This window comes from Grampus griseus (assembly GCF_964374135.1).
Source record: "Grampus griseus genome assembly, chromosome: 12".
NCBI classification, from domain to species: domain Eukaryota; kingdom Metazoa; phylum Chordata; class Mammalia; order Artiodactyla; family Delphinidae; genus Grampus; species Grampus griseus.
This window is the reverse complement of record NC_139006.1, coordinates 14819672-14844510: the sequence shown is the minus strand read 5'-3', so window position 1 is coordinate 14844510 and position 24839 is coordinate 14819672. Positions and strand designations below refer to the sequence as shown.

The window sequence follows — 24839 nt, the reverse complement described above, 5'->3', positions numbered from 1 at the left end:
TTCTGGGATATTCATCTTCCTTCTTGCCTATTTATCACTCCTCTCTGTTTCTCAGCTCCCCCATTCCTCTATTTCCTTAAATACTTCCACTCCTCTTTTCCCTCCCATCTCCTATCTTGTTTTCTGCCTTTTATTTCAACACCTTACTCCCTCGACCCTTACTTTTAGGCCAGTCCTTGCCCAGGTTGGGCTGGATCTCTGTTTCTAGTTTGCTCTGTGACCTTAAAGCCCTATCTTGCCCTCTCTGTGCCTCTCCTACAACCTCCAGATTTCTGTCCCCAGCTGGGGCTCCCTGGAGTCTGGATGAAGTAGCAGGCAGGCATAGGACAAACAAAAGGACTCAGTATGGGGCAGGGACACCTCATCTGCTGTGTGCCTATGACCTCCTCCCCAGCCACAAAGCTGTGCAGGATCCTTGCAAGCAGGAGAGGGACTGATTGCAGTCGCTTAGCAACTAGGCTGGCTCCTAGGAAACCAAAGAAGGCTTTGGATGCCGAGCAGGGGTGGGAGAGGAGCAGCGGGAGGAAACAAGCAGCCCCTGGGTGTGTGTGTGTGGGAATGTCCCTGGATTTGGGGGACCTTGGGAAGGAGGGGTGGGAGAGGCTGACTGGGGTGAGCCTTTGAGTTGTCATGGCAACCAGAGGCAGGCCGTCCCTGCTTCATGCCTTTTCTTCATCCTAGGCACAGTGTGGGCATGAGTGTTTGTTGAGTGAATGAGTGAGCTGAGCACTTACCACCTGCCGGCTGCTATGCTGAGCCCTTTACACATATTGTCACATTTAACCCTTGGCCCTGTGACGTTGGTCTGTTATTACTCCGATTTTCCAGATGAAGAAACTGAGGCTCAGGGAGGTGAAGTAAATTTTCCCAGTGTCACCCAGCCAGTGAATGGGAGAGTCAGGTTTTGAACCCTGGCATCTGGCATCTGGTCTCCCATCCAGGGGCTCCAGGGAAACTGAGGCTCCCTTCCCCCTCCTCACTGCACCTTCACCTGCTGCTTTGTGATGTTCAACTTGACCTTTCAGTGCCTCAGTTTCCTTCCCTAGAAAATAGGGGCGTAGTAGTGTGTCCTCGTAGGGTAGCATTAGTCAATAGGGAGATACAAGGGGCATAGTAGTGTGTCCTCGTAGGGTAGCATTAGTCAATAGAGAGATACTAGGGGCATAGTAGTGTGTCCTCGTAGGGTAGCATTAGTCAATAGGAAGATACTGGGCTTGGATGGCTCTGGTGAGGGATGTTCCTCACTGGATCCCTACAATGGGGTAGTTCGTTGCCTTGGAAACCAGCAGCCTTTGAATGGTCTACCCTGAACCCCCTTTCCAAGGTCCAGCTTGGGTCTTGCTCCTCAAGGGTCCTGTGACCCCCCCACCCCTTACTTCATCTGTCCCCAGGGACCTGGCCCCCCGAGACATCTCCGGCACATCTGACCCATTTGCACGTGTGTTTTGGGGCAGCCAGAGCTTGGAGACTTCGGTAAGTGGTGTAGCGGAGCCGGGAGAGTGGGGCATCAGGTGACCTTGGGAAAGCCACTTAACCTCTCTGAAGCTCAGTTTTACCATCTGTAAAATGGGGACAGTGGTCGCATTAGCTCTCTCTCTCACTCCCTCCTTTCCCAGACCATCAAGAAGACTCGCTTCCCACACTGGGATGAGGTGCTGGAGCTGCGGGAGATGCCAGGTCCCCCATCCCCGCTGCGGGTGGAGCTCTGGGACTGGGACATGGTTGGCAAGAATGACTTCTTGGGCATGGTGAGCACGCCCCTCCCAACACCCCCCTCCCCTGACACCCTCCATGGCTTCCCATTGCCTCCAAGGGGGAAGGGGGAGATGGGCTGGGCATCTTCAGGCTTGCTTGGAAGGGTAGATGTGAAGACTGCCTCATCAGGTCCCCTGGCCAGGCCTGGGTGATGGAGTGCCATTGTTCCATTGGTGCAGGAACCTGTCCAAGGTCACAGGGTGGGCCCAGATTCTTATTCTGGGATGAGAGTACCCAGGATGACTGTGTGCTAGCCCTGTGCTAAGTGCTTCTCCAGCATCACCTCATTGGTCATCATCACCTGATGGCCACTGTTAAGAGGCTAGGACCATTGTTGTCCCCGTTTTACAGATGGGAAAATGAAGGTTCAGAGAGGTTAAGTGGCTTTCCCAAGGTCATATGATTAAGAAATGGCAGAGTCAAGATTTGAGTTCAGGTCTCTCTGATTCCAGAATCTAAGTCTAACTCTTACTCCTGGAAGCACTGGGCTCAAGGTCTTTCTCTTGGAACCTCAGTCTTCCCATCTGTAAAATGCGTGATTTTTCTTGCCTCTCAGTAGTAGTGGATGTATACTCAGACTTGACAGTTTTGGGGTTTTTTTCAGCCGCACTGCGTAATCAGGGGTTGAACCTGGGCTGCGGCAGTGAAAACACTAAATCCTAACCACTAGGCCACCAGGGAACTCCAAAGGCTGACAGTTTTTAAAAGGAGGCAATATTAGAGCAAATAAGAGGAAGACTTGGTTATGCACTCCTGGTGGGACTATAAAATGGTGCAGCGGCTTTGGAAAATGGTCTGGCAATTCCTCAAATGATTAAAGATAGAGTTACCACATGACCCAGCAGTTCTACTCCTAGGTGTGTACCAAAGAGAAATGAAAATTTATATCCACACCAAATAGGTTACATTAATGTTCATAGCAGCATCGTTCATAATAACCAAAAGTAGAAACAGCCCAAATGTCTATCAACAGATGAACGAATAAACAAAATGTAGTATATCTACACAATGGAATATTATTCAGCCATAAAAAGGAACAAAGTACTGACACATGCTACAACGTGGATGAACTTTGAAAACACAATGCTGAGTGAAAGACGTCAGTCCCAAACCTCCCACATCTTATATGATTTAATTTATATGAGATGTCTAATACGAGCGAATCTATAAAGACATAAAGTAGATAAGTCGTTGCCAGGGGCTGGGGGATGGGGAGTGATTGCTAATGGGTATAGGCCTTTTTTTGGTGGGGGAACTGATAGAAAGCGGACTGAAATTAGTGGTGATGGTCACACAACTCTGTGAATATACTAAAAACCACTGAATTACACGCTTTAAATCAGTGAATTGTATGGGATGTGAATTATATCTCTGTAAAGTTGTTATTTAAAAAGAGAGGGAGGTGGGGCTTGCGGGCCTTCTGGACTGTCTTTATTATTTATTTAGTTACCTTTGGCCGCGCCACTGGACCACCAGGGAATTCCCTTTATGCCTTTTGATAGATGCAAGTTTCGTCCCTAAACAGAGCTGAAAATACACTCAGTCCAGACATGCTGTCTCTAGCAGCTGTGTAACCTCGGGCAAGTCACTCCACTTCTCTGAACCTCAGTTTCCTCAACTGTAAATTAAGTGTCCCCTGGAGGCCCTCAGGATACGGTATGGGAGGAGGAGGTAGCCCTTGGCGGGCTTTGCCGCCCCTCCTTGGGTGGGCAGCCCGACCTCTTCTTCCAGGGCTGGGTGGGGCAGAGCTCTGCTGAGGGTCTGTGTGTCCCCCCCCACAGGTGGAGTTCCCCCCGCAGGTCCTACAGCAGAATCCGCCCAATGGCTGGTTCCACCTCCTGCCCTTTCCCAGAGCGGAGGAGGATTCTGGGTAAACGTGGGTGCAGAGGGAGGAGGCTGGGCTGGAACCATGTTGGGTACCACCTTCAGCTTGTATTATTACAGTATTTATACCGGTTGATATCTGTTCACACCTGTTTATACTGGCCACACCTGCCCACACCTGTCCACACCTGTCTTGTTTTACAAATATCTATGCTCTTTACCTGTACTCACACCTGACTATCTTGGCTCACCGCGCTGGCCCATACATACTTACGTTCCTTCACCTGTGATCTGGCCCTGGCCAGGGGGAGCCTGGGTGCTCTTCGGCTGAAGGTGCGCCTGACCGAGGACCGCGTCCTGCCCTCCCAGTACTACCAGCCACTCAGGGAGTTGCTCATGGAGTCTGTGCTGGGGCCGGCAGAGGTGGGTGCGTCACTGCGGGTGGGCAGGGATCTGGATCATGGCCTCCCCTTGCTTCAGGGATGTCTAGCTGGGCTTTTCTGCTTTGGGGTCCCAGGGCCCCAGGCCACCTCTCCTGCCTCCTGTCCTTGTGCAGGAAGATGCTGCCAGCCCCCTGGCTGTCCTGGAGGAGCTGACCTCGGGGGACTGCCGCCAGGAGCTTGCCACCAAGCTGGTGAAGCTCTTTCTTGGCCAGGGCCTGGCTGGGCCCTTTCTGGACTATCTCACCCGGCGTGAGGTGGCACGGACCAGTGAGTTGCCTGCATGACCCTCATGCATCACTCCCCAAGGATGAGTCGGCAGCGCGTCTCTGGGAGAGAAATGGGGGGGCCTCAGGCAGCGGGCAGGGGCTGCTGTGTCTGTATGTGTCGGAGGTGGCACGGGCTGTGCACTCCCAGTCAGCTGGGAGCATGGTCCTGGGTTCAGGCCCTGGTTTTGCTACTCATGAGCTGTGTGACCCTAGGCAGCTCACTTAACCACTCTGGGCCTTTGTACTGTGAACGGAGTTGACGTTGCAAATCTCCTCAATTCCTGAGGCTGGAAGAATCATGACCCCCACCTTGGGTGGGTGGGGTGAGGTGGATTCAGCCACCCAAATCCCAGCAAACACTTCCCTCTGTCCTCCCAGCTGACCCCAACACCCTCTTCCGTTCTAACTCCCTGGCATCCAAGTCAATGGAACAGTTTCTGAAGGTGAGTTGGTGAAGGCCTAGGGGGGCCCGACAGCAGCTTCCTCAAGGGAACTCCCTTCCCAGTGCTTACTCGGACCCCAGAGCTTGGCCAGCCTCAGGTAGCACTGGGTGACTGAGCTGCGGTGCTGGTGGCTGGTGGCTGGCCTAGCCCTGAGTCGCACCCCAACCCCAGCCCTTGGGCAGGCCCCCGCCTCGCTCTGAACCTCTCCCTGCGTGGTCCCCCTGACCCTCGCTCACGGGCACACCCTGGCCTCGCCCTCAGCCCCGCCCCGTGTGGTGCCCCCCTGCCCCCAGCTCGTGGGCATGCCCTACCTGCACGAGGTCCTGAGGCCGGTGATTAACCGCGTCTTCGAGGAGAAGAAGTACATGGAGCTGGACCCGTGCAAGATGGACCTGGGCCGCACCAGGTGAGCCAAGCCTGAGGGGTGAACCGTCCACGGGCCCCTTGTCTGCCTGCAGCCTTGTCAGGCCGGGTCTCTGCCGACTGCCCCCCACCCCTCCCTCCAGCACGACTGCTCAGGAGCCCCGCATTCTACCTCAAAGCCTCCCCTGCAAGCGCCCAGCCCCTCAGACGGTGTCATGCAGTGGTTATGGGCAGGACTCTGAGACATGAGCTCCCGGGGTCCAAATCCGAGCTCTGCCACACCTGCTGGGCAAGTTACTTAAACCCCCGTGAATATCTACCTGATGGATTGTCATGAGAATTAACTGAGTTATATACACAAAGCCCAGCATTAACTAATACTCCATAAGTACTAGTTATTTCTGTTATCGTGGTGGTGGTGGCTGAGGCCCTTGGGGGAGGGCCCCGCGTGGGTCTGCGAGCAGAGGTGGCATCCTGCAGCGCTCGATGACATGGGGTTAGGGAGCAGGGCAGTGACGGGGTCAGGGGAGTCAGTTCATGCCTCCCTGGGCTCCTCCTTTCTTTTTTTGTTTTGGCCGTGCCGTGCAGCATACGGGATCTTAGTTCCCTGACCAGGGATCGAACCCGCGCCCCCTGCAGTGCAAGTGCAGAGTCTTAACCAGTGGACCGCCAGGGAAGCCCATGGGCTCCTCCTTTATTGCCAGGACTTTCCTCCTCCAGCTAGGGTGGGCGGGCTTGTTCCTGCCAAGCCATCCGAGCCGGTTGCTGGGCAGTCCATTGGGGACCATGGTGGAGGCAGGAGAGGGTCTTTCCTTCACTTTGGGCCTTGCCCAACAAGTGCTGCCCTCACCTTCCGACCACCCCGGAGGCAGGTATTAGGACCCTTTTTACAGATGAGGAAACTGAGACTCAGAGAGGGGAGGTCACCTGCCTAAGCTTGCACAGTTGGGAAGTTGCAAAGTGGGGATTTGAATCCAGGCCCTGAGCAGAAGGGCAGAGTCCATCTGTGAAACCCCTAGGCCAGGGCTTTTCCCAGCACCCCTGGCAAGGATGGTGGGAGTCAGTGGGCGCCCGCAGGGAGCTGGAGCATCCAGGAAACTGGGCAGACTCTGGAACCGGCAGTCTTGAGTTATAATCTCTGTTCTGCCACCTATTTGCAAGGGGACCTCTCTGAGCCTCAGTTTCCTCATCTGTTAAATGGGAACAATCAGCCTACTTAATCTAACATTGGGTTGCCATTAGGATTAAATGATTCAATGCCAGAGACAATTAGTTCAGGGCTTAGCTTGTTGGGTCCAGGGCACAGTGGGGCTGAGAACCCCCAGCCTGGCTTCCATGGAATTCACAATCTTAGGGTAGGCAGGACAGACCCTAAACCTGCATGGGGACAGGAAGGAAGGGAGCAAGATCATTGCAGGTAGAAAAGTGCTATTCCATCGTCTACTCAACGAAACAATTGTTAAGCACCTACTATGTGCCAGGCACTGGGCTGAAAGCTGAGTTCGTAGCAGGGAGAAAATGGACACAAGTCCCTCTTCTCGGGGGAGACAGATAATAAACTAAAGAAGAAGGTTATTGCAGGCGATCAGTGGAAAGGAGGGAGATAAAGTGAGGGAGGGTCCTGGCAAGAGCCAGGAGCAGGGGAGGGGCTTGCGATATTCCGTAGGGTGTCACAGGGACAGCCTCCCAGAGAAGGGGACATGGAAGCAAAGACTTGGAGGAGTTGAGGGAGGGAGTCGTGCACAGATCTGCTGGAAGAGTGTTCCAGGCAAGGGGAACCGCAAGTGCAAAGGCCCTGGGGCAGGAGTGTGTGTCTGGCAGGTCCATGCTGAAAATGCACTGAACCAGGGTCCGTGATGATGAGCAGTGGGGGAGGGATGGCCTCTTTGAGGAGGTGATTCCCAGCAGGGGGATCAGCAGGTACAAAGGCCCCAAGACAGAAATAAGCTCCGTGTTTTGAAGCAGCTGCAGTGGAATGGTAGGAGGGGAGGCCATGGAGATGGGATGGGAAGGTGGGTGCTCTCTGAGCTCAGTTGGGGCCCATGGAGGGTTTTGAGCAGGCAGATGCCAGGCTCTGAGGCGGAGCCCTCCACTTGCTCCCCCAGGAGAATCTCCTTCAAGGGTGTGCCCTCCGAGGAGCACGTGCGGGAGGCCAGCCTGGGACTGCTGACGGGCTACCTGGGGCCCATCGTGGATACCATTGTGGGCTCCGTGGGGCGCTGCCCGCCCGCCATCCGTCTCGCCTTCAAGCAGCTGCGCCAGTGCGTGGAGGAGCGCTTTCCCCAGGCAGAGCACAAGGTGGGCCAGGCACTCCCATTGGGCAGATGGGGAGACTGAGGCTGGGGAGGGGCAGTAGCTTGTCCAGGGTCACAGGGAGAGGAAGGGCAGGGGCGGGACAAAACCTGAGCTGCCTACGCTGAAGTGCTGTGTGTCTTGGCAGAAGTGGGGACAGTGTTCTGATAGGATCTGGGACCCAGGGGTGGTGATGATGATGATGATGATGATGATAATAATAATAGCAGTTAACACTATATATAGCCCTTTCTAGGAGTCAGACCTTGTTTTACATATTTATTACCTCGCCTAGTCTTCACTTCCACCCTACGAGCCGGGTGCCAGTATTATTCCATTTTACAGAGGAGGAAACTGAGGCCCAGGGAGGTTAAGTTACACAGCTAGGAGCGGGTAGTGATGGGATAGGCACCCACCCAGGCAGACTCCTGAACCTGTGCTCATGACCACCAAATAATACAGTCTGGCGCAAAGCAAGTGCTTCTTAAATTCCAGCTATTAGAGAGACAGGGAGACAGAGAGACAGAGAGACAGAGATGGCTGGCACACAGGACTCAGTAGCAGACACCTAAAATAAAGTCTAAAAAGAAATCCCTGCACATGCTAGTGCTTTTCCAATACTGATACAAAAGCTGAACTCTAGGTGCTGTAGGGTTCAGGCAGGTGAGGTAAATGAACAGAGCAATCAAGGTGTTGTACAGTAGGGAGTGGTAGGGACTGTGGCAAACTGGAGCTCCCACAGCTTGTCTTAAAGGGGCAGATCCAGACAATCAATTATTGCCATGTAGGAATGGGGACCCAATATTGCCTGATCTTCAGAGTTTTTTTGTTTTTTAATCCAACAGTCTGGATTTTATGTGTGGAATCTTATTTTTTAAATTTTGGCACTAGTTTACCTAACAACAATAACACAACAATAATACTTTGAGCCAATCATTACACGTTTGCAGCTGGACTGGCCTGTGGGTTGCCAGTTTGAGACCCCCAGGTTTAATGCTCAGCATGCCTTCCGAGGTGGCAGTCACGGTCCTTGCTTACAAATGACACCGAGTGAGGCTAGGTCTTACGCAGCACTGACGTAATAGAAATGCAGACTGGGGTTCGCTTTGCAGAAAGATCTAGGACCCGCTAAATGTTGGAGATGTAATGGCCCAACCCCTAGAGCCTGGGTTAAGAGGTCCTGATTTATGCCACACCTCTCCCCACTTACAGATGGGGAAACCGAGGCCCAGAGAGGTGAGGCACCTTGGCCAAGAGTCGTGGACTCGAGGCTAGGCCTCCAGACCCGCAGTGGGAACCGCTTCCTTCTTCCCTCATCCCCACCTGCGGATTGAGCTCTGGGCCTCCAAACTGGGACATGGGTGATTTACCCCACAGCTGCAGGGCTCTTGCCTGGGTTGCCAGTGGAGGTGCTAAGTGGGACACAGCCAAGGCAGGGAGGAAGGGAGGGAAGCGGGAGGCCAGCGCCCCAGACAGCCTGGCCCTTGTGGGAGGAACCAAGATCAATGACACCCAAGTGTCGCCCAGTTTTCAGCCTCCATGGTAGGCAGAGGCCACGGGCAGGGAGCAGGGACTTCCTCAGGCCCACGAGGATGGGTGGGGTCGCAGGAACCCAAGGGAGCCCCTTTCTTTGCCGCTCTGATACTTGTTCCTCCTTAAGAAAGGAGGAAGTTGATGAGCTGATATCAAAGGCTAAAATTACCCTGGAACATAGTGGGCTGGGGGGGCAGGCTTGGGAGCAGTTCAGGGTTCCAGATGAGTGGGACCTCCACCCTCACCTCTGGGCAGCTCCAGGTGCCCAGCTCCTGTCAGGGCTCACTGTCAACTCGGAGGTGCCCCCGGGAAGTTGGCACACACCCAGAGAGGGTATTGTCTTATGTGTGAATACAACCCCTAAATAAACACTGCAGCACATTCTCGGGCTAAATATAGCTTGGTGAGTGTGAGGGGTAGGTGAGGAGCCCCCTGGGGGGAGCTTGCACCCAGGATAGAGAGACACCTTCTCCCCAGGTCCCCTCTGCTGGAGCTGGGGGCACCAGCCTTACGTGCGTGCAGGTGGGCCAGGCCTGGGTCTCACACAGAGGGGCGCCATGCTTTACAGTTTGCAGGGGGCAGAGGCTGGCAAGGGAGCCAGCTGAGCTGGGTTCACCACTGAGCCTCAGTTTCCTCATCTGGAAAACAGAGATAACAGTATCTACCCCCATGGGATTGCTTTAGGAGTAAAGGCGACAGTTCAGGCTTAGTTTTTGACACTCCATAGCTAGTGTTGAATGCAGGAGAGTGTGGTGAAGAGCAGGGTTCAAATCCTGGCTCTGCCACTTACAGCTGTGTGGCCTCGGGCAAGTCACCTGACACCTCTGAGCCTCTGGTTCCTCAGCTGTAAACTGGGAATAATGATGATGCCTCTTTCATAGGGCTGTGCCCGTCGCACAGTGCTTGGCACAAAGCAGACTCTGAGGCTGTTTGGCTAATTCTGATCGTGCAGGATTGGTATTATTACTCCATTTTCCACGTGGGGAAACTGAGGCCCAGAGAGGAAAAGCCTCCTCGGCAGACCAGGACGGCCTCCTGACCTGTCTCCCATTCTACTTCCCCTTGTACCACCAATCTTTAGTCCTTGCTGCCTCAGTTTCCCCAGCTGAGAAGTGGATTTGAGGGACCCCTCTCACCTGCCGCTCCTCTCCGCAGGATGTGAAGAACCTGGCCATAAGTGGCTTTCTCTTCCTGCGATTCTTCGCTCCTGCCATCCTCACCCCGAAGCTGTTTGACCTTCGGGACCAGCACGCAGATCCCCAGACCAGACGCTCACTGCTGCTGCTTGCCAAGGTGCCGGCAGTGGGGCCCCCCCATCTCGGGTGCCCTTAGCCAGTGAGAAGCATGGGAGGAACAGAGTGGAGGCCGGACCCATGGAAGACCCAAATGAGGCCCAGAGAAACCTCTGTTTGAAACGGCACCATTAGCTTTCCATCCTGAATGTGAAAGCATTCATTTCTCTTTCTAATTCCCTCTTTGGAACAAAACCCCTACCCTTCCAGGGGCAAAGCGGGAAGCAGGCTAGCAGTCATTTATGCCTTAGTATGAATTAGACCATCCTTTGCAAAGGGGCCACATTCTGAGGTTCTGATGGGCTCGAGTATGCATGATGGCATCAAGCAGTCCTGAATGGGGTTATCTGGGTTCAGGAGGGGACAAAATAAAAGCACTGGGGATACATATCTGTGCACAGAGAGGGACAGATACTGTCTAAAGCAGGTGCTGCTAGGAGTTTTCTCCTTTTCTTGAGCACTGATTTGGGAGCCAGGACTCTGGGGCTCTGTTCTGGGTCTACAGAGGGCCTTCCTCACTGCAGTGACGTTGGTGCTGGCATCCCCTGCTTCTTTGCTCCAGGCTGTGCAGAGCATTGGAAACCTGGGCCAGCAGCTGGGCCAGGGCAAGGAGCTGTGGATGGCCCCCCTACACCCCTTCCTGCTGCAGAGTATTTCGCGTGTGAGAGACTTCCTGGACCAGCTGGTGGATGTGGATGGGAAGGAGGGTGAGTTCCTGTGGCCCTGCCACAGCCAGCTTGTCATTCCACTGGACCCTCGGGACCTGCCCTTCTACCACCCCTCCCCCACCGCTAGCACTGAGACCATGGACCTGTGGGTCAGCTAGTCAGTCAACAAACATTTCCTGGCACATACCGTGCTAGGTCCCACAGACGAACAGACTCAGGCCCTCCAGACCATTCCAGCCCGTGTGGAGATGTGAGTGGGAATCGTGGCATGGTACTCATGCAATTGACAAATATCTATTATGTGCCTACTTTGTAATAGCCACTGTTCCAGGTGCTAGGGAAACAGCAGTGGACGAAACAGAAGAAAGTCCTGCTCTCGTGGAAGTTTTATTCTAGTGGAGACAACAAGCTGTACACAAGATTAATTACCAAATCACATGTGTTAACGGAGTGATAAGTGCTTAGGAGAAAAAATAAAAGAGGGAAGGGAATATTGGGCTGGGGGTGGCAGGTCATTCTTTTAGAGAGGGTGGCCAGGAATGGCCTCACTAGGGTGATATTGGAATAAAGACCTGAAAGAGGACAGAGAGCAAGCCATGAGGATCCTGGGGAAGTGTTCCAGGCTGGGCACAGCATGTGCAAAGGCCCTGAGGTGGGGACAGAGAGTGACAGTGAGGGGGCCAGTGAAGAAGAATGAATGAGAGGGAGTGAAAGAGAGGTGAGGGGGGCAGATCATGTGGGGTTGCTGGAAGGATTTTGGCTTTCACCTGGAGTGAAATGGAACTACGGGATAGTTTTAAGCAGAGGAGTTGGGGGTGAGTCTGTATCAGAGTGTGGGGCCCGGGTTATGAGACAGTTGGGTCCAAGTCACATAGGAGCAGCCTGTCCAAATGTGGAGGCCTGGTTGTGGCCTGATGAGGTCCCTGTGTGCTGGGGAGGGCCTGTGTCTGGACCCCTAAGGGTGGCTAGATCCAGGGCACTCCCTGGACTGACTCCATAAGGCGTGGCTCCCCCTGCTGGCTGCCTGCACATCCCTCAAGCTGGAAAGGGATCGCCAAGGCCAGCTTTGGGCCCCCCACTCTCTGACACCCCCAGCCCCCATTCCCTATGGAGAAAGTGGAGTCCAAAGTCATCTTCTCCATCCTCCTGCCTCTAGGGGAGCCAAGAATCACGCTCCTCCATGAGGCCCTCGGCAGGTTGAGCCTGGGTGGAAAGGGTTCACAGTCCCCCCTCCCCATTTCCCAGAGCCTGGGGGCCCAGCCAGGGCCCTGGTCCCGCCCTCGGTGACCGTTCGAGAAGGCTACCTGCTCAAGCGCAAGGAAGAGCCCGCCGGCCTGGCCACACGCTTTGCGTTCAAGAAGCGCTACTTCCGGCTCAGCGGGGAGATGCTCTCCTACTCTAGGAGTCCTGAGTGTCAGGTGGGGCTCCAGCCCACTGTGGAGGGTTTTCCAGGGGTGGCTTCACTCATAGAGCTGCCTCTTTGTACCCAGGGAGATACTGAGGTCCAGGAGGGGACAAGGACTGCCCAAGGCCCCGTGGCAGCTTAGCAAGTCCAAACTCTGAGGCCAGGCTCTGCTCATATCTTTGGGTCAGTGTGGGCACAGGACACGGACAGGCAAACGCCTACACATAGCATCAAACATTCTTCAGAACAGGCACCTCTGGTGGCTGGGACGTATCCTCCCAGATGTGGACATGCACAGGGCATGGACACTGCTGAACCCCACTCAGATGTGACCACCCAGGTCTCTGCCCACATACCATAGAGACTCACAATTGGATCTGTTCACCCAGAGGTACATGCCCGGCTGGACAGGCACTCACATCCAGACATTTGTTCACTCATTCATTCATCCATCAGGCATTTATTCGAGCACCTACTGTGTACCATGCAGTGTTCTGGTCACTGGAGATACCACAGTAAACAAGACATAAACTCCCTGCCCTCATGGGGCTGCCATTCAAGCCTAGCACAAACTGAGACACACACTGGATCTACCCATTCTGTGTCTGCACATGTACAGACCATAATAGCTAACACTGGAGAGGGTGCCCACAACTTACTCTTTCTACTTTATCAGCAGAGTGTAGATTCTAGAGTTCAACTCTCTGGGTTTCAATTCTGGCTCCACCAGCTGAGTGACCACAGGAGGGTCCTTTAATCCTCTTGTGCCTCAGTTTCCTCATCTATAAGTTGGGAGGAATAATAGACCCAGCCTCAGAAATGTGTTGTAATGATGAAATAAGTTGAGAAATGTATCGTGCTTAAACTACATCTCAAGCGCTGTGTCGGGGTTGCGATGGTGGAAACTGCTGTCCAGAGACGTTGTCACTTAGAGAGTGATGGGCCGGAACTGCAGGACTCACGGAACTGCCAAGTGGACACGCACATAGCACAGATGCGCGGGGTGAATGTCCCCACGCCAAGGCACACACCCACAGGAAAGCTGTCCCTGGGCACAGCCACGCCAGCCCCAGCCCCCGGCCGGCCCGGCAGCGACAGTCCTCTCTCACAGACGCGATCCTCCATGCCGGTGTCGCACATCCGCGCCGTGGAGCGCGTGGACGAGGGCGCCTTCCAGCTGCCGCACGTGATGCAGGTGGTGACGCAGGACGGCGCGGGAGCGCTGCACACCACCTACCTCCAGTGCAAGGTGAGGCGCTGCGAATATGAGGGAGGAGCGGAGGGAGCCCCTTGGGTCAAACCCCACCTCTGACCGCCCCCCACCAACTCCCTGAAGAACGTGAACGAGCTCAACCAGTGGCTATCGGCCCTGCGCAAGGCCAGCGCCCCCAATCCGGACAAGCTGGCCGCTTGGCACCCCGGTGCGTTCCGCAGCGCGCACTGGACCTGCTGCCTCCAGGCCGAGCGCTCAGGTGAGGGGGCGGGGAGGGGCGGACTCAGGCCCCGCCCTCCACACCTGTCAATCAGAGAGTGTCCCACCTCATCTGGGTTGGCGCTGCAACTTTGGGCGAGTTCCTTAACCTCTCTCTTGCCTTGAAGTCTCCCCAAGTGTGAAATGGGGTTGATAATAGTGTCCACCTTGTAGGGCTGCTGTGAGGAGTAAATAAGTTGACATATGCAAAGCGATTAGAACACTGCCTGGCACACAGATACCTTTCAAGCACCCACTAAACACCGGGCGTCTAGTGGTACACAGACATCAGGCTTGCTCTCAAGGAAAACAAGTGAATAACCAGACCATTGTAATACAGTGTTACAAGTGCCAAGGTGTGGCTTTTGAGACTCCAGAGAACACCTCTGACCCAGCCCCAGGGTAGGACAGCAAGAAGGGCTTCCTGGAGTAGGTGCCACTTAAATGTGACCTGAGAAGGATAAGAGTTAAGTAGTGAAGTTGGAGGAAGGAAGAGTGTTCCAGGCAGAGCAAACGTGGGCTGAAGGATTGAAAAATGTCTGTGGCTAGAGCGTAGAATGTGGGAGGGGGATGGAGAGAAGTGAGACTATGGCTCTTCTGGGTGAAGGTTGAGGCGGTGGGGCTGAGGGAAGTAGTAGGTTTGAAGGGTGATTTTAGAGGCAGAGGGGCAGGGCTTGGCCATGGGGCTTCTGAAAGGGGAATGGGAGGTTAATGATGATGCCGTGTTCCCCTCAGCTGCCGGTTGCAGCCGCACACACTCAGCCGTCACCCTGGGGGACTGGAGTGACCCGCTGGATCCCGACGCTGAGACCCAAATGGTGTATCGGCAGTTGCTTCTAGGGCGGGACCGGCTCAGGTGGGTCCTCCCCACCACCCAACCCACTTCACTATGCCCTGCTGGGGCAGCTACCCACTGTGCCCTCCCACGTCCACATGTTCTTTCTTTCCATGTGCATCTGATGAGCTTCCGGGGGCGCAGGCTCCAGGGAAGGACGGGGAAGCATCCTCAGGCGGACCCTAATGTGGAACTGGATCTTGGGATCTTTTTTTTTTTTTTAAATTTTTACTTTTTGGTCATGCTACGCAGCATGTGGGGTCTTAGTTCCCTGACGAGGGATCGAACCCGCACCCACTGCATTGGATGCACAGAATCTTAACCACTGGACCGCCAGGGAAGTCCCATGGATCTTGGGATCTTTTGATACCCAGGACTCCAGAGACACAGGGCACAGAGCTTGGATGTGTCCCTCCACCTTGCTGGCTGGCCTCAGGATCACTGTCATTCAGTGACGGAGATGTGTTCCAACTCATAGTGTGGATTCTGAAGCTGGCCTGCCTGGGTTCAAATCCTGGACTGGCTACTCACTGGCTGTGTGATCTCGGGCGAGTTGCTTACCTTCTCTACCTCAGTTTCCTCATCTGGAAAATAAGGGTACCAATTGTACATACCTCATGGGGTTGTCCTAAGGAACAAATGAGTTAATACAGGTAAAGCACTTTGTAGGTGCCTGGCCACATAATTAGCTTTCAATAAAGGGTAACAATTATTATTATGCTCTGTGACCTTAGGTAAGTTACATTACTTCTCTGTGTCTCAGTGATCATCTGTATAACGGAGCTAACAGTAAGTACCTACATGTGTTTTGTGCTAATTAAATGAGTTTAAACATGTAAAGGGCTTAGAATAGGATCTGACATGCTATAAATGTTTGCTGTGATGATGAGGATGGTTTAGTGGGAACCTGTAATGTCTCCGTCAACCAGCAGAATCTCTGGGTTCGAGAGCAGCATTGGGACTCAGGAACCAGCTTGCTTTTCCCCCTCTTAACTTTCAGGATGAAATTCCTGGAGGATTCCACCCTGGATACGACTCCCGAGGCAGACACAGAGAAGGGCTCCAGTGCCACGGAAGGTAAGGGGATAAGGAGGTCCCTTTTCTTTGCCCTCTCTGATACCTCCCACAACTTGCTCAGCACCCCGCCCTGTCCTCCCCTCCCACTCTCCTCTTTCCAGTCCACCAGCAGGCCAGTGGCTGTGTGTATGCGGCCCGGGCACATTTTAGGATCTCAGGGCACCAGGCACATATGGGGCCTGAGGAAGCCACTGGATCTGAATTACAGCAGCCTGCCCTGGCCTCGCTGAGCCCCTGTGGCCTCCTTTTCTTTCTCCCAGGGGCCTGTCCTGCTGCCCTGGCTCACCAGAGAGAGGCAGCTGCCCGTCTGCTGGAGGTGCTCGCAGACCTGGATCAAGCCCATGAGGAGTTCCAGCCTCAGGAGCAGCGGAAGGTGGCCCCGGGCCCCCTGAGGCCCTGAGGACACGCCAGAGCCAGCCTGAAAGGAGGCGAAAGGAGCCGGTGGGCCCTTCTCAGCGTCCCCTGGCCCAGGAGTCTCCTCGTGGCTGTCTGGTACCTCGTGGCTGCTGTGGCTTGCAGGCTCCTGGAGATATCCTAATCCCATGTGTCCTAAGCTGAGAACCCAGGCATGGAAACCCTTTGGCAGGGGACCATCCTTGCACTGAATGAGTCTTACCCTCTGGGTTGAGGCACTCTGGAGTGGATGGAATAAGGAACCTGACCCACTTGTCTCAGCCTGAGGTTTCTGCTTCACAGGACTGGCCTCTGCCCACACTGACATGGCCAGCCTGGCCCTGAGCTGCTGGATACGGCTGTACCTGAATCCCTGATGCCCATGTGGCCTTGTTGGCCCAGATAGGCACTAAACAGGCTCAGCCCTTCTGTTTTCATGTCTGCCAATCCCTGTAGCCACATTGATCCTCCTGAACCCTGTCCTTGGCCGAGAATCCTAACCACAAGCCTCCAGAATCAGGTGCCCTCAGGAATAACTGAGGCCGAGAGCCCAGCGTGCGTGACTCAGACCCTCGGGAGGCTTTGGACCAGGCTCTTTCCCTCTCTTTGAGCCTCAGTTTACCCTGTATAAAATGAGGAGGGAGTGAGTCTAGATGTGTGGTTTTCAAAATGGGTTCCATGGGGATAGCGTGGGAGCCAGGGAGGGATTTCTCAGACTGTGGTTCAAAGCCCACCCTCAGGTTGTCTGCTAGAAATGCAGATTCCTGGGACCGCCTCCAGATCTCCTGAATCAGCATCTGAGGGAGCGTGAGGGCAGGAATCAGGGTTTGAAACAAGTTCCACAGGTGATGTGGTTGCACATGAGATTTGAGGACCATGGGGCTGGGTGGTTTTGTATATTGAGGTGAGATTTTGTTTGAGAATTAATCACAGAAGGTAAAGTGTTTGGGAACACCCAACTGGCAGAATTGGAAGGGCCTCCAAAGACTCATTTCCAGTTTTGTGTGACTAGAGGGTAGGACAGAAACCTAAGCCTATCTGGCTGGGGGAGTGGGGTGTGGTGGCGGTAACATGGACCAGATGCAGTGCTATCCTGAGCGTGGCCGGAAGGGGTCGCCTGGAGCCGTGGCGTCCACCACAGCTTCCTAGCATCCTGGGATGTTGCAGAGACTGACAGGAGACTTGCTGCAGATCCCGGGATACGTCCCTGTCTCTCTCTAGACAGAACCTGGTCCTCCTCCCTGAGGGCAGAGGCTGGGGCGCTGAGGTTCCAACGAGCCGATCACGGCGTCTCCCAGCTCCTCCATATTTTCCAGGAGGCTGGCAGCTCCCAGCCTGAGTTCCTGGTTCCTAGTAATTGTACCAGGGAGCAGCTGTGTGCATTGCCGTGCGCGTGCTTGAGAGCAGAGCTTTCACCTGTGCCCTCTTGGGGACTAGGATTGGGAGGGTCTGCCTCTGCCACCATCACACCCCCTGCCTGCCCCAGGACAAGAGAAGTATGGGGACTCTCCATCTCCAGCTGCCCAAGGCTGACGGGGCAATGGTCCTGGGTCATTTTGTTGCAAGCGCCCCCATGGGATGGACCGAAAGCCCCCAGAAACAGAGCCACGCACACCCCTTCTTGACAGGAAAAGACCCAGCGGAGGAGGAGAAAGACCATTTATTTCTCCACCCACAGTGGGACTGGTAGATTTTCAAAAGAGCAATCACTGGCGTCCCTTTAAATCTTGGCTGACTTCCGCCGTGGCAGCCAATCAACAGAGGCAGAGCTGGTGAGTTGCCTGGGCAACAGGCCCCTGGTTGGCCGAGACCATCAGCCACCCCGCTGCCCACTTCCAAGGAAAGGGAAATGGACTCTTTGCTGTCCGGTCTGCTTTTTAAACCTGCTGGCCTAAGCCAGGCCCTCCTTGTCTCACTCCTGAAGCCAGATGCTCCAGCCTTTGGATCTTGACATTGGGAGCGATTTGGTGGAGAGAATGGGGTGGGGAGGAAAGGAAAACAGTGCCTTTATCAGGGACAGACATAAGGCCTGGGGATGGCAGGGGAGAAGAAGGAGGTCAGGGTCGCAGAAGGATGAAGAGACACAAGCACAAAATAAGATTCTCCTCGTCTGTCTCCCTGGCCCGCCCCTTTGCAAAACTGCTGAATATTCTGGGAGCTTCCACCCTGTGGGCCCACAGCTGCCCATCAGCGGGTGGCAGAGATGGGGGGAGGCTGAGGCTCCCAAGTGCCCCCTTTTCTCCCGGACCCTCACCAAGCCCCCAAGTGCTTGACCCGAGTCCTTTTGTTTGCAGACAAGCCTGTACAGATGTGATAGAGACACAGATGGGAATCCACATGGAGTATCATCACAGGGGTCTTTCTGTCTCTTCCCCCCCAGTCTGGGGGTAAGTAGAGGCACGTGGGTGTGCGTGCATGTGTTCAACAGGACACGTGTGTTTGCGTGAGGGGGTGGGGCTCTCTGTCTTTTTGGTAGGGAGGTTGCTGTGGTTTCCGGTACACCCTTGCGACCCTCTCAGGTAGCTAGGGTCGAAGCCGGCTGGCCCGCCGTCCTCCCATCATCCCAACTGCTACAAGCCAAATCCCGGGAACGCTTCTGGTTCCTCCTGCAGGCTCCTCCCCAGCCCTGAACCTGGGCTGCCAGGGCACACCTGGCAGAGGGAGGCATGTGCTGCATGTGCTGGACCAGGGGCAAAGCAGGAGGGAAAGTGGACAGCCTTGGGCCTCAGGCCTTGGCCACAGCCTCGGACACACCCTGGGCTGTGAGCTCTGCCAGCACGTTGTCTAGGTAGCTAGCGTCTGGGTAGCCGTGGCCCGTGAGGTTGGATCCAAACTCGGTCTTGTGGTGGATCTCGTTCCACACCACGGTGTCCGACTCGCCCGTGGTGTTGGATGTGCCGATGGTGAAGATAAGTCTCCGCTCCCAGGCGGTGATGAGCAGCCTCAGCACCTGGAGGGCGGGGCAGGCAAGGGTCACAGCCAGCCCCACCCACAGCCTGAGTCCCTCCCTGACCACACTGTGGCTCCCCTGCAGGATTCCCTGCGGCTGCCCGGCTTGGCCACTTCCTTCCCTAGACTGGCTCCCACTCTGAGCTCCCTCAGTAAAAGCACTTTCCATGTTATCAGCCTGTTTCTCTGGGGCGAAGGGTCTCAAACTGATGGCCCTCAGCTGTGTTTGGTTTGGACCTCATGCTGTATCAAAGAGCCACTTTGTGACTTCGTTGGCAATATTCAAAAACCTGGGGATTTCACGTGAAAATCAGAATTTCTGGCTTCTCTTGAAAAACAAAAAGTAAAAGCAGACAGTCTCTAGCGTGGCAGTGAAGAACCTAGACTGCTTGGGTTCAAATCCAGGCTCCACTGTTTGCTAGCTGTGTGACCTTGGGCAAGTTACTTGCCCTCTCTGAGGCTTCGTTTCTTTATCTCTAAAATGAGGTCAAGACCTTGACTTCAGCGGGCTGGTGAATGAGATGAGGTGTGTGAGGCGACTGGCAGGGCTAGACACACAAACACAGACACACAGACACACACACACACACTGGGTGGTTATAGTCAGTGCTGGTGCAGGGACTGGGGAGAACGGGGACCACAGGTCCAGCTGATGGCGGCTGGGGGCCCAGCCTGCTCCCACATCCCTGCGCCCTCACAGCACCCACCTTCCGGCCCTTCTCGTTGTTGGGCAGATAGCAGTGGCGTGGGAAGCCTCTTGCAGTGAACTTCTTGCCTGGGTTGGGGTGCTCGGGGCCCTGTGGGAGAGGCAGCAGGGGCTTGAACCGCAGACAGCGGCGGTGGCGGTGGCCTCGGGAGGGCTCAAAGCTAGGGGCCTGGGGGCTTACCTGGATGCCTGTGGGGATGTCGTAGACGATGCGGATGGTCTGGGTGTCAGCGAAGCCAGGCAGCGAGTGGGGGATGAGGTGAAACTCCATCTTCCCGGGTGGCTGAGTGCCCGTCTTCTCCCCATAGATGGCCTTGCAGGTGGGGCACTGCAGGCTGCCATCCTGGGGTGGGGGAGAGTGGCCGTGAAGTCCCCAGGTGTCCTAGCCCCGCCCGGCCCCCCCTGCCTACTCCCCACCCACTGCCCCACCCAGCCCACCTTGTTGCCATTGGAGTACATGGCCACGAGGCACAGCAGGTGGTACATGTGGCCACAGCGGCCCAGGCGGCCCACGAGCTCAGGTCGCACGCCCTTGTGCCGAAGCACGCCCTCGTAGCCGGAGGCTGTGACCAGCCGCTCCATGCAGATGGTACAGTCCTGGGGGAGGGGGCACAGACGGGAGACTGAGGACTGGGGAGGGCGGGACACCCTTCCCCAGTCAGCGCTGCTCCTGGGCAGGGGCCAGACCCCCTATCCCCCAAGGGCAAGAGACCACCCCCTCTCTGGTCCCCATCTATCAAAAGGAGAGGACACCCCCAGGTACTGAATTCAGACACATGCAGAGGAAGAGATGGCTTGCTCACACGCCCCTCCAGAAGGATTAAAGGCTTAACGATCAAAAGCAAAACTTAAACACATTTGGTGGAAAATATGGGTAAAAATAAGCTGCAAACAGGAGGGGCTGCTGCGGTGAGAGGCCTGCGTGCCGAGGCAGGAGTGGCCCCCGCTCGCTGCGGCTGGAAAGGACCCACGCGCAGCAACGAAGACCCAACGCAGCCAAAAAAAAAAAAAAAAAGCTGCAAAACTAAGATTGATCAGTGTGATTCTGTTAAACGTAGCATTTCTGTTCATCAAAAGACGCTGTAAGAAAGTGAGAAGGCAAACCCACAAACTGGGAGAAGAGACTGTAACACCTAGAACCAGGTGAGGAGGTGAGGGCTGGGCTCTCCATCTCTGGAGGTGAGGCTGCCTGTCCCCCGCACAGGTACCCTCCCCTAGGGGCTCACCTCATCAGGTGGGTTCTTCACCTTCTGCATGTACCTTCGGACCACATCCTCAGGGTTCTTACCTGCAAGGACAGAGTGGGGGTGGGCTTGAGGGTACCCAGAGTCTAGTCCTGAGGGCTTGGCCGAGGACAGGGTCACGGGTCAGAGGGGTGGGGTCAGAAGCTGTAAGGGTTGGCAGGAGTCACATGTCAAGGGTTGCTCGAGGTTTGATGTAATCGGAGTTGGTGGCGAATGGGGTCAGGGAACCAGAACTGAGATGGGGTCACAAGTCTTTAGACGAAACTGGAGTTGAAGGGCCCGAGGGGTTGCGGTCAAAGGTTAGTGGGGTCAAGTTCGGGGTCAGGATCGGGCGCGGGAGGCATACTCTTCTTGAGGTGCTTCTTCTTGGTCTTGCGGCACACCCCGGGCACGCCTGGCACGGGCTTCACGTCGCTCTTGCTCACGGGCGGTGGGTGCAGGATGGGCTTGGGGGCCCGCGTCAGGCACACGGGCAGCCCCGCAGCGCAGAGCAGGATCCCGGTCATCCCTGGGGGGCGGCGGCGACAGTCAGGGGGCGGGATGCTCATCCGGGTCCCGCCCGCCCTGCTCTCCCAACATCGCGTGGACCCATGGGGTCTCTCCCCAGACTCCGCCCATCTGGTAAGCCCAGGAATCCTCAGATGGGTGGGTGGGGTGCCCGATGGGCCCCGCCCACTTTAGCTCCCACCCAAGGTTGAAGCCGAGTGGAGTCCCTTCTGCGGGCCCCATGGACCCCAGTGTTATGGCCCAAAGGCAGGGGGTGTGTGCTCTTGGCCACGCCCTCCAAGGGGACGGGCCAAGGGGCCGAGAGGTGGGGCTGCCACCTTGTGGGCCCCGCCCTTCTTTCCCGTCCTGGACTGGACTCACCTGCCAGGGCCGGGTGGACTGGCCCCGTACCATTCAAGTTCTTCACCGGGAGCGCAGGGACCCTGAGGGGAGAAGAGAAGAGGCTGCAGCCCCCCCCCCCCCCCCGGCACCAGAAGATCAGGGGACTCTGCTTTGCCTTCTGGCTCTGGCTCGTGGCCATACTCTGACCCGTTTGTGCCTGTCCCAGTTATCTAGAACGACCACCAGGGAACTCCATTCCTACTCTGACATCCTTCTATTATGGAGTTCGGTGTGAGCAGGACCTCCGCGCCTGTGATAACGGAATGAACCCCTAGACTTAGTACTGACCCTCCCCTACTCCACAGCTGGCCTCCTCCCTGGTGAGAGCGCTTGGCTCCCAACTGCTCCCTTTCATTGGCCACTGTGCCTGAAACCCAACTATTTGTGATTTAGCCATTCTAGCTGCTCTCAAACTTTGCTATATGGAGCACTGATCCCCATAAAAGGTTCTGGGAAAGGAGGATTTAGGGATCAGTTAGGAAACACTTCACTGTCCCACTTGGAAATTCACAACACATATGGGCATATTAAAGGCTCTGATAAGTCCTGCATAAGGAAATATGGTTAGCAATGGTAAATCCAGGTTTCCCAAAGACATTTGATGATGAACATTTCCCCCCTCTGGAATATTTACTGATGTCAGTTCCTGTGACTAAGGCACTGTCACCTCTTCAAATGAAGAGGCCCTAGGAAAATGTAGCCTGCTTCCCCTCTTTGCCCTTCCCTCCAAAGAGGCCTGGCTTTTGGAATCATCCAGAGCTACTTTCATATTTCAGCTCGACCGTTAAGCAGCTGGTTGACACGTCATCACACCTCTCATAAACCTGTTTCCCCATCAGTAAAATGGGGATAATGTGGCACCTTCCTTAAGTTTGCTGTGAAGAGTCAATGAAATTCTGCATGTCAAGGGCTGAGCACAATTCCTGGTACCTAATAAAGACTCTAATAGCTTTAATCATCATCACCACCATCATCACTATCGCTGTGTAATCCTGGCTAATTTCACCTCTCTTGCACCTGAACCCAGTTAAGTTGCAGTGTAACTTCTCTCCATCTTGGATAGGAAACCATGAAAGTATTGCAGTGATAAGCTTGGGAGAGTCACTTAACCTCTGTGATCCTCTGTTTTCTTATCTGTAAAATGGGGATGACAATAAAGGAGAAATCTTGTTGTGATCTGTACAGTGTGCCCGCCTGAGTCTAGACTTCAGGGCTTAGTTTTGTGGATGAACTGGTATCTTCCTGTTGATGGGCATGGAAGGGTAAGTTTTGATGAAGAGAAGGAGTGTAATAAAAGCCACAGGGCAGCCTGAGGGGCTTGGGGATGTGCCAGGAGGAAGTGCAGGAAGGGATGCGGGCAGTGACAGCTGGGGAAGGAGCTGCTGCAGCCCCCTTTGCCTGCCTGCTCAGGTCTGAGCCTGGCCAGTGCTGCCTGGACACCTGCCCCAGCAGGTACAGTCGGCACCAGGAAGCTGGCTGGAAAGTGTCTTTAAGCAAATAGTACGTTTGGCAGGTTTTCATGCTGCTGCAGTGGGTCCAGAAACACACACACACATACCCCTGGGGAACATGGGCTATATATACATGCACACGTACACTTGGAGAACACGCCAAATGCACAAGGACACACACACACACACACACACACACACACAGACGGAGAACACTGCTCAAACAGGCACACACTCCTGAAAACATGCCCCCCATGCATGTACACACATGCTCCAGGGAACACACGATAGATACACGCACACACAGGCATGCACACACAATCCAGGAAGCCCCCTCCCTGTACACAGATACAGACACAGGCACACATATACTTCGGGAGCGTGCCACACACGCTTGCATGCAAACACACACACACACCAGGCAGTACACACCATGCATGCATACATACAGAGGTACACAGAGACACACCTCAGGGAACACACCCCATGAACACACACAGGTTCATACAGATACACACACCTCTGCATGGAGAACACCATACAAACATGTACACACACACTCCAGGGAACAGCACACACAGAGATACCACGTGCACACACCATGAGGACAATGAACTGGACAGGAGAAGAGTCAATGGACTCTTCTCGTGCCACAGCCGCCCCTCCCCCAAATTCGGGGTAAAGGCACCTTGGTCCTCACAAGCACCCAGCAGTCTGCAGCCTGCAAAGGGACCCTGCCACCTGCACGTGGGGACACACAGACACCATGACCCATGCTCCCCAACAATGACAGGTAGACGCTCGGCTGGGGGACTTCCACTTTACACACACAGTAACACACGCACACGCACTACACACAGCCGTCCACTCTGTGGCTGCCCAGCGGCACGGGCTTACACCTGGTCGGCCAGGGCACTCCTCCCAGACCCCTCTTACTGGGGGTGGCAGCATCTGGAGCAGACATCAGGGTCACCAAACACTCTGGTGACCCAGAGTTGTGAGGGAGGTGCAGCGGAGGGTAAGTACCCCTGGGGGCCCCCAGGGGCTGGACAGCTGAGGTGTGGGAGGGGGAAAGATGCTGTGCCTCGGTTTCCCCATCTGTAATGGGGATAGAGTCTTGTGGAGGTTCAATGAGTTAAGACACATAAAGTTCATAGTTTGGTGCAGGGGTGAGAGCGGAGGTGTCCTAATTTTCTCCTTCAGCAGCCTGCTGGGACCCAAGGGATGGGGGCTGAGTACCCATCTGCCCCTTCACAGGGTTCGTCATAATCCCCCAGGACCTTCCTTGCAGGGGCATTACCACCCTAGTCTCATCCCTCCCCGTCCTCTTACAGGAAAGCGTGGAGGCACCTCCAGCTTCTCCTCCTCCTGAACTGTCCTTCAAAACACTACTAGTGTATTATTATTTTATTTATTTTTAAAATTTATTTATTTTTGGCTGTGTTGGGTCTTCGTTTCTGTGCGAGGGCTTTCTTTAGTTGCGGCAAGTGGGGGCCATTCTTCATCGCGGTTCGCGGGCCTCTCACTGTCGTGGCCTCTCT

At 55.0% G+C, this 24839-nt stretch overlaps 2 protein-coding genes across 9 annotated transcripts in view; one reads left to right on the top strand and one right to left on the bottom strand.

The window, feature by feature from the left end:
- The window catches only part of RASAL1 (RAS protein activator like 1), a gene marked incomplete at its 5' end in the record, with an annotated part of 29310 nt that extends 12930 nt beyond the window's left edge, over positions 1-16380 (top strand). For 2 of the 8 annotated variants that reach the window (XM_082668084.1, XM_082668081.1), the window contains 16 exons: positions 1392-1473; positions 1617-1748; positions 3537-3625; positions 3885-4002; positions 4136-4289; positions 4667-4731; positions 5025-5137; positions 7200-7392; positions 10075-10212; positions 10774-10918; positions 12125-12297; positions 13396-13533; positions 13621-13756; positions 14491-14611; positions 15591-15655; positions 15928-16380. In XM_082668084.1, the coding sequence (XP_082524210.1) occupies positions 1392-1473; positions 1617-1748; positions 3537-3625; positions 3885-4002; positions 4136-4289; positions 4667-4731; positions 5025-5137; positions 7200-7392; positions 10075-10212; positions 10774-10918; positions 12125-12297; positions 13396-13533; positions 13621-13756; positions 14491-14611; positions 15591-15655; positions 15928-16067 (2002 nt within the window). In that variant the 3' untranslated portion in view covers positions 16068-16380. Of the gene's footprint in view, positions 1-1391; positions 1474-1616; positions 1749-3536; positions 3626-3884; positions 4003-4135; positions 4290-4666; positions 4732-5024; positions 5138-7199; positions 7393-10074; positions 10213-10773; positions 10919-12124; positions 12298-13395; positions 13534-13620; positions 13757-14490; positions 15061-15590; positions 15668-15927 lie in introns of those variants that run through there. The other 6 variants (XM_082668086.1, XM_082668083.1, XM_082668082.1 and 3 more) reach the window with 6 other exon arrangements.
- Positions 16381-18785: 2405 nt separating this feature from the next.
- The window catches only part of DTX1 (deltex E3 ubiquitin ligase 1), a gene marked incomplete at both ends in the record, with an annotated part of 35924 nt that continues 29870 nt past the window's right edge, over positions 18786-24839 (bottom strand). The window contains 7 exons of the mRNA XM_082667799.1: positions 18786-19010; positions 19717-19806; positions 19897-20058; positions 20154-20312; positions 20942-21003; positions 21306-21467; positions 21827-21888. Of these exons, the coding sequence (XP_082523925.1) occupies positions 18786-19010; positions 19717-19806; positions 19897-20058; positions 20154-20312; positions 20942-21003; positions 21306-21467; positions 21827-21888 (922 nt within the window). The remainder of the gene's footprint in view (positions 19011-19716; positions 19807-19896; positions 20059-20153; positions 20313-20941; positions 21004-21305; positions 21468-21826; positions 21889-24839) is intronic.